Raw genomic sequence first — 9,332 nt, forward strand, 5'->3', positions numbered from 1 at the left:
AAATGTCTGGTATCTTCCACATCCTTCCAAACACTAAAGATGGTGACCCCAGGACTAGAACTCATTTGAATGGAGTCTTGCAAGATTCAAGAAATTTCCGCACGTAAGTTCCTTATTTTTGCTCATAAAAGATCTTTTTGATTGCCCTCTGCCGTACAAGGAATATTCTGTGCCTTTTTTGCATTATTTTCTACAATGCCTACAGATAGTGAAGTCATGCGTGTGGCTGTTAAAACACCTCCCGTTTGGAGGGATAATATTGAGTTGTGGTTTAGTAACATTGAGTCCCAATTCGAAATTGCGAACATTACTGCGGACGGTACCAAATTTCACTACGTTGTTTCTGCATTGGACAGTGAACTTTCGTCTTTTGTCTCTGACATAATAAAAAATCCTCCGGCAGAAGATTCCTACGTAGCGCTCAAAAAACGTCTAATCGATCAGTTTTCCGATTCTGAAAGTGCTCGTATTAGGACTTTATTATCTGATATGTCGTTGGGTGATCTGAGACCGTCTCAACTTTTACACAAAATGACTCAATTGTCCGCTACTAAAGTTTCAGATGAGGTACTTAAAATGCTCTGGCTTCAACGTTTACCATTAAACATTCAACAAATTTTATCAGTCAGTTCGGATAAGTTAGAAAGTTTGGCTACAATAGCCGACAAAATCTCTGAAATTACTAATATAACCCCTAACGTTTCTGCAATACAAGATGACTCTGATAGAATTAGTAGACTAGAAGCAACTGTTGCCGAACTGAATAAAACCATAAAGAGACTTTCATCATTTAGGTCAAAATCTCCCAGAAATAGATTGCGAAGCAAGTCTCCAGCAAGAAAACAGTATTCTACGTGCTGGTACCATTTTAAATTCGGAAATAAAGCGCTGAAATGCAAGCAACCATGCAGTTTTCAGGAAAACTAGCTTGCTCGCAAGTTTCGGCGACGGCTTCTGCGAGTTATGATCATAGTCGCTTATTTATTAAAGACCAAAATTCCGGTACGAAATTTCTGGTAGATAGCGGATCAACAGTTTCGGTTTATCCCGTTCAGCGTCCAGCAAAACATCTTGATAAAAATATCCAATTACTTGCTGCTAACGGCTCGAAAATTTCCACTTATGGGGAAAAGGTGCTTATGTTAGATTTAGAATTTCCGCGAACTTTTCGGTGGACCTTCATTCTGGCTGATGTGTCACGGCCGATTTTAGGTGCAGATTTCCTTGAACGATTCGAACTCATTCTGGATATTAAAAATCGTCAACTAATCGATAACACATCTGCAAAGTACATTCGTGGTTTTTACGCCTCTCAGCCGAGTAATAGCATTACCGCAATAGGCAAAAATTCGGTATATCATGAACTTTTATTTAAATTTCCGAATTTGACAAATCCTTCAGTTAATGTCGTAGTCAAGGATCACGGAACTACGCACTGTATTATAACGAGATGTCCTCCTCTCTGTTCTCGAGCTCGTAGGTTGCCGCCTCATAAATTGGCTGCCGTTAAAGAGCAATTTCAGGAGATGGTCGACCAGGGAATTTGCCGTACTTCCAGCAGTCCTTGGAGCAGCCCCATACATCTCGTGCCAAAGGGGAAGAATAATTGGCGTATTTGTGGGGATTACCGCCGGCTCAACAGCGCCACGGAGCCGGACAGATATCCAATACCACACATTCAGGATTTTTCCTCTGAATTACATGGAAAAACAATTTTTACAAAACTGGATCTAAAACGCGCGTATCACCAGATACCTGTTGAACCTAGTGACATTCCAAAAACCGCTTTAATCACCCCAATAGGGTTGTTTGAATTTAAGTACATGACTTTCGGATTAAGGAATGCAGCCCAAACCTTTCAACGGTTTATTGACGAAACATTAAGAGGTTTAAAATTTTTCGCATACCTTGACGACTTACTTATCGCGTCAACGGATTTTGAAACACATTTATCGGACTTGGAGGCTATTTTCACGCGTTTAAATGCTAAAGGACTGGTTTTAAATTTGGATAAATGTATATTTGGTGTAAAAGAACTTACTTTTTTGGGATGTCTAGTTTCGAAAGAGGGAATCAAACCAGATCCCGACAAAGTTGCGGTACTTAGCAACTATCCAAAACCAAACAAAGTTCGTGCCTTACGACGGTTTCTAGCAATGGTCAATTTCTATCGCAGATTTATTCCCAAAGCTGCAATTCAACAAATGGCACTTTACGATCTAACTAAAGGAAGGAAGAAGAATGACTCCACCCCTTTACAATGGACTGATGAATCTAATAAGGCTTTCAATATTTCCAAGGAATCAATCGCAAACGCTGCACTTTTAGCACATCCATACCCTAATGCTAAAATCTCTCTTTCAGTTGATGCTTCAGACCTTGGCATAGGAGCTGTATTACAACAGCATATAGCTGATGGGACCGAACCACTTGCGTTTTTTTCTCGTCGTTTAACACCTGCTGAAAGTAAATACAGTACTTACGACCGAGAATTGCTTGCGATTTATAGTGCTATTAAAAATTTCCATTATACACTGGAAGGTAGATCCTTCACAGTTTTTACAGACCATAAGCCGTTAATTTTTGCTTTTAGCCAGAAACACGAAAAAATCTCTCCTCGTCAACTCAGACACTTAGATTTTATTAGTCAATATACTACTGACATTAGATTTATTTCAGGCAGCGATAACGTTGTCGCAGATGCATTCTCTCGTATAGAGGTGATAGATTTACCTAGTACGATAGATTACGCAGCAATGGCGGAGGAGCAATCAAAAGACGCTGAGCTGAAGGAATTACAATCTAACCCTTCCTTGACGATCAAGCCGATCGTTTTTAGCTCAAGTGATCTACCACTATTTTGCGATACCTCTACGGGTAACATACGCCCGTATGTTCCAGAGAGCTTCAGAAACATTGTGTTCCAGTCAATACACAACTTGTCTCATTCAGGCCCCAGACCGACGACTCACGCTGTTAAACAGCGATACATTTGGCGATCTCTGAAGAAAGACTGTGCGGAATGGTGCAAGAAATGTTTAGATTGTCAGTGATCAAAAATTTCACGACACACCAAAACTCCTCTTGGGCAATTTCCAACTGCGGTCGACAGATTTCGACACGTCCACTTGGACATAGTGGGACCACTTCCTCCATCGCAAGGATACACTTACATCCTCACGTGTATCGATCGCTTCACTCGATGGCCTGAAGCTATTCCCCTGAAAGATCAGTCTGCTGAAAGTGTTGCTAACGCTTTCTTTTCAGGATGGGTTGCTCGGTTCGGTGTGCCAGAGATTATTACGACTGACCAGGGTCGTAACTTTGAAAGTAATTTATTTTTAGCTCTTTCGAAGTCTCTGGGTACCAAACGTAATAGAACCACAGCTTACCACCCTTCTGCAAATGGCTTGATCGAACGCTTTCACAGGCAGTTAAAGGGAGCCCTCAGGTGTAGTCTCGCCGGCACTGAAAGATGGATGGAAAAATTGCCGATCGTCCTCCTGGGAATACGAACTGCCTTAAAGGAAGATCTTAACACCTCGACAGCAGAACTGGTATACGGCTGTAATCTTCGCCTGCCTGGCGAATTTTTTTCTTCTATTTCAGGTACGAAATCTCCACAGCAACTGCTACTATCCTTGAAGGAGCACTTCCGGCAGATTCGACCAACACCTACCTCACGTCATGGATCAACGGAGATGTTTGTCCATGCTTCCCTGAAAGAAACTTCGCATGTTTTCATCCGTGACGATGCTGTACGTCGTCCATTCCAGTCTCCTTACCTTGGTCCTTATCCTGTGATCGAACGCAAGCCGAAGTTTTTTCAAGTCCAGATCGGAACTAAGAAGAGATGGATCTCCACTGATAGACTTAAGCCTGCCCATTCTTTTTCACAGATTCAAGAGGCTCCAGTCATCCCGCCGCCGATACATCCCGTGAAGTCTGCTCTTAAGACGTCCACAACAACTCGGTCCGGTCGACACGTCCGTTTCCGGATTCCCGTACCTCAGCGTTCTGGACTGGTGGGGGAGTCCTGTGGCGTCATCAAAGACTCATCACATCGAACGTCACACAGAACGTCAACTTCATTAAAATGCAACGAGGTTGGAAGAAACCGATTTCTCAAGATGCAAATCAGCTTTCCCGGACTGCGCGCGCCTGCACTCAAGAAGGATAAAAACCAGCTCACCGACGATCAGTATGCCACTTCGACTTCAGCTCTCTCCCGGAGATGTGTGCAGTACCTAAGCCACCTTGTCCCGAATTACTGATGTCTTCCTACTTACTCTGATGATAGACTTTATTTTGTACAACTCTTTTTAGTATTTTAGTTGTTTATGAAGGAAATAAACTAAGTTATAGTTATAAAATGTCTGGTATCTTCCACATCCTTCCAAACACTAAAGATGGTGACCCCAGGACTAGAACTCATTTGAATGGAGTCTTGCAAGATTCAAGAAATTTCCGCACGTAAGTTCCTTATTTTTGCTCATAAAAGATCTTTTTGATTGCCCTCTGCCGTACAAGGAATATTCTGTGCCTTTTTTGCATTATTTTCTACAATGCCTACAGATAGTGAAGTCATGCGTGTGGCTGTTAAAACACCTCCCGTTTGGAGGGATAATATTGAGTTGTGGTTTAGTAACATTGAGTCCCAATTCGAAATTGCGAACATTACTGCGGACGGTACCAAATTTCACTACGTTGTTTCTGCATTGGACAGTGAACTTTCGTCTTTTGTCTCTGACATAATAAAAAATCCTCCGGCAGAAGATTCCTACGTAGCGCTCAAAAAACGTCTAATCGATCAGTTTTCCGATTCTGAAAGTGCTCGTATTAGGACTTTATTATCTGATATGTCGTTGGGTGATCTGAGACCGTCTCAACTTTTACACAAAATGACTCAATTGTCCGCTACTAAAGTTTCAGATGAGGTACTTAAAATGCTCTGGCTTCAACGTTTACCATTAAACATTCAACAAATTTTATCAGTCAGTTCGGATAAGTTAGAAAGTTTGGCTACAATAGCCGACAAAATCTCTGAAATTACTAATATAACCCCTAACGTTTCTGCAATACAAGATGACTCTGATAGAATTAGTAGACTAGAAGCAACTGTTGCCGAACTGAATAAAACCATAAAGAGACTTTCATCATTTAGGTCAAAATCTCCCAGAAATAGATTGCGAAGCAAGTCTCCAGCAAGAAAACAGTATTCTACGTGCTGGTACCATTTTAAATTCGGAAATAAAGCGCTGAAATGCAAGCAACCATGCAGTTTTCAGGAAAACTAGCTTGCTCGCAAGTTTCGGCGACGGCTTCTGCGAGTTATGATCATAGTCGCTTATTTATTAAAGACCAAAATTCCGGTACGAAATTTCTGGTAGATAGCGGATCAACAGTTTCGGTTTATCCCGTTCAGCGTCCAGCAAAACATCTTGATAAAAATATCCAATTACTTGCTGCTAACGGCTCGAAAATTTCCACTTATGGGGAAAAGGTGCTTATGTTAGATTTAGAATTTCCGCGAACTTTTCGGTGGACCTTCATTCTGGCTGATGTGTCACGGCCGATTTTAGGTGCAGATTTCCTTGAACGATTCGAACTCATTCTGGATATTAAAAATCGTCAACTAATCGATAACACATCTGCAAAGTACATTCGTGGTTTTTACGCCTCTCAGCCGAGTAATAGCATTACCGCAATAGGCAAAAATTCGGTATATCATGAACTTTTATTTAAATTTCCGAATTTGACAAATCCTTCAGTTAATGTCGTAGTCAAGGATCACGGAACTACGCACTGTATTATAACGAGATGTCCTCCTCTCTGTTCTCGAGCTCGTAGGTTGCCGCCTCATAAATTGGCTGCCGTTAAAGAGCAATTTCAGGAGATGGTCGACCAGGGAATTTGCCGTACTTCCAGCAGTCCTTGGAGCAGCCCCATACATCTCGTGCCAAAGGGGAAGAATAATTGGCGTATTTGTGGGGATTACCGCCGGCTCAACAGCGCCACGGAGCCGGACAGATATCCAATACCACACATTCAGGATTTTTCCTCTGAATTACATGGAAAAACAATTTTTACAAAACTGGATCTAAAACGCGCGTATCACCAGATACCTGTTGAACCTAGTGACATTCCAAAAACCGCTTTAATCACCCCAATAGGGTTGTTTGAATTTAAGTACATGACTTTCGGATTAAGGAATGCAGCCCAAACCTTTCAACGGTTTATTGACGAAACATTAAGAGGTTTAAAATTTTTCGCATACCTTGACGACTTACTTATCGCGTCAACGGATTTTGAAACACATTTATCGGACTTGGAGGCTATTTTCACGCGTTTAAATGCTAAAGGACTGGTTTTAAATTTGGATAAATGTATATTTGGTGTAAAAGAACTTACTTTTTTGGGATGTCTAGTTTCGAAAGAGGGAATCAAACCAGATCCCGACAAAGTTGCGGTACTTAGCAACTATCCAAAACCAAACAAAGTTCGTGCCTTACGACGGTTTCTAGCAATGGTCAATTTCTATCGCAGATTTATTCCCAAAGCTGCAATTCAACAAATGGCACTTTACGATCTAACTAAAGGAAGGAAGAAGAATGACTCCACCCCTTTACAATGGACTGATGAATCTAATAAGGCTTTCAATATTTCCAAGGAATCAATCGCAAACGCTGCACTTTTAGCACATCCATACCCTAATGCTAAAATCTCTCTTTCAGTTGATGCTTCAGACCTTGGCATAGGAGCTGTATTACAACAGCATATAGCTGATGGGACCGAACCACTTGCGTTTTTTTCTCGTCGTTTAACACCTGCTGAAAGTAAATACAGTACTTACGACCGAGAATTGCTTGCGATTTATAGTGCTATTAAAAATTTCCATTATACACTGGAAGGTAGATCCTTCACAGTTTTTACAGACCATAAGCCGTTAATTTTTGCTTTTAGCCAGAAACACGAAAAAATCTCTCCTCGTCAACTCAGACACTTAGATTTTATTAGTCAATATACTACTGACATTAGATTTATTTCAGGCAGCGATAACGTTGTCGCAGATGCATTCTCTCGTATAGAGGTGATAGATTTACCTAGTACGATAGATTACGCAGCAATGGCGGAGGAGCAATCAAAAGACGCTGAGCTGAAGGAATTACAATCTAACCCTTCCTTGACGATCAAGCCGATCGTTTTTAGCTCAAGTGATCTACCACTATTTTGCGATACCTCTACGGGTAACATACGCCCGTATGTTCCAGAGAGCTTCAGAAACATTGTGTTCCAGTCAATACACAACTTGTCTCATTCAGGCCCCAGACCGACGACTCACGCTGTTAAACAGCGATACATTTGGCGATCTCTGAAGAAAGACTGTGCGGAATGGTGCAAGAAATGTTTAGATTGTCAGTGATCAAAAATTTCACGACACACCAAAACTCCTCTTGGGCAATTTCCAACTGCGGTCGACAGATTTCGACACGTCCACTTGGACATAGTGGGACCACTTCCTCCATCGCAAGGATACACTTACATCCTCACGTGTATCGATCGCTTCACTCGATGGCCTGAAGCTATTCCCCTGAAAGATCAGTCTGCTGAAAGTGTTGCTAACGCTTTCTTTTCAGGATGGGTTGCTCGGTTCGGTGTGCCAGAGATTATTACGACTGACCAGGGTCGTAACTTTGAAAGTAATTTATTTTTAGCTCTTTCGAAGTCTCTGGGTACCAAACGTAATAGAACCACAGCTTACCACCCTTCTGCAAATGGCTTGATCGAACGCTTTCACAGGCAGTTAAAGGGAGCCCTCAGGTGTAGTCTCGCCGGCACTGAAAGATGGATGGAAAAATTGCCGATCGTCCTCCTGGGAATACGAACTGCCTTAAAGGAAGATCTTAACACCTCGACAGCAGAACTGGTATACGGCTGTAATCTTCGCCTGCCTGGCGAATTTTTTTCTTCTATTTCAGGTACGAAATCTCCACAGCAACTGCTACTATCCTTGAAGGAGCACTTCCGGCAGATTCGACCAACACCTACCTCACGTCATGGATCAACGGAGATGTTTGTCCATGCTTCCCTGAAAGAAACTTCGCATGTTTTCATCCGTGACGATGCTGTACGTCGTCCATTCCAGTCTCCTTACCTTGGTCCTTATCCTGTGATCGAACGCAAGCCGAAGTTTTTTCAAGTCCAGATCGGAACTAAGAAGAGATGGATCTCCACTGATAGACTTAAGCCTGCCCATTCTTTTTCACAGATTCAAGAGGCTCCAGTCATCCCGCCGCCGATACATCCCGTGAAGTCTGCTCTTAAGACGTCCACAACAACTCGGTCCGGTCGACACGTCCGTTTCCGGATTCCCGTACCTCAGCGTTCTGGACTGGTGGGGGAGTCCTGTGGCGTCATCAAAGACTCATCACATCGAACGTCACACAGAACGTCAACTTCATTAAAATGCAACGAGGTTGGAAGAAACCGATTTCTCAAGATGCAAATCAGCTTTCCCGGACTGCGCGCGCCTGCACTCAAGAAGGATAAAAACCAGCTCACCGACGATCAGTATGCCACTTCGACTTCAGCTCTCTCCCGGAGATGTGTGCAGTACCTAAGCCACCTTGTCCCGAATTACTGATGTCTTCCTACTTACTCTGATGATAGACTTTATTTTGTACAACTCTTTTTAGTATTTTAGTTGTTTATGAAGGAAATAAACTAAGTTATAGTTATAAAATGTCTGGTATCTTCCACATCCTTCCAAACACTAAAGTCGCAATATTTATGCGACCCCCTCTTATTTGCAACGTTATTAAAGTTGCACATTTCGTCAAAAAATAGACTAAACATTTGATTTAAAGAATATAAATATGCCTCGGAGAGGGATATCGATTGAAGATTTTAAATCAACAAAGTAAAATTATCTAAGATCTGTTAAAAAAAATCTTATGCAACAGAAAACTAAAAATGTTCCCCACTGTAATCTGCGAAAGTTCAGAGTGTATAAAGCAGTTTTTTTCAGTTAATGATAAATATTTTCATATTATTATCTTTAAAGAAAACTAAAAAATTGCGTGTTACGTAATTTTAAGAAAGGAATCAGAAGAAAATTAAGCGCACAATTTTGTTATCATTAAACGATAGTTAACTGATTCAATTCTTATATTAATAGATTGTCTTAAACTCTTTAAGCACTTTTTGAAAAATATTTCCTATTGTTGAAATATTTATGAGAGCAATTAATCATTTTGTGCAATGCAATTAATCATTTTGAAAAAAAATACTGTTTTTTATCCTTTAATAATCATAAATAAAAATTTAATAAT

The 9,332-nt window shown here is 41.2% G+C and overlaps 2 protein-coding genes across 2 annotated transcripts; both read left to right on the forward strand.

Moving 5' to 3' along the window:
• The first annotated feature begins 195 nt into the window (after positions 1-195).
• On the forward strand, positions 196-927 carry LOC147807211 (uncharacterized). Its single transcript, XM_087168828.1, has one exon. The coding sequence runs from the start codon at positions 196-198 to the stop codon at positions 925-927; it is 732 nt and encodes a 243-aa protein (XP_087024954.1).
• A 3,638-nt stretch (positions 928-4,565) lies between these two features.
• Positions 4,566-5,297, forward strand: LOC147807212 (uncharacterized). The gene has a single exon (XM_087168829.1). The coding sequence runs from the start codon at positions 4,566-4,568 to the stop codon at positions 5,295-5,297; it is 732 nt and encodes a 243-aa protein (XP_087024955.1).
• The last annotated feature ends 4,035 nt before the right edge of the window (positions 5,298-9,332 follow it).

Source organism: Parasteatoda tepidariorum, chromosome 7, assembly GCF_982258835.1.
Source record: "Parasteatoda tepidariorum strain Cologne lab strain chromosome 7, Ptep-v5.0, whole genome shotgun sequence".
Classification (NCBI taxonomy): domain Eukaryota; kingdom Metazoa; phylum Arthropoda; class Arachnida; order Araneae; family Theridiidae; genus Parasteatoda; species Parasteatoda tepidariorum.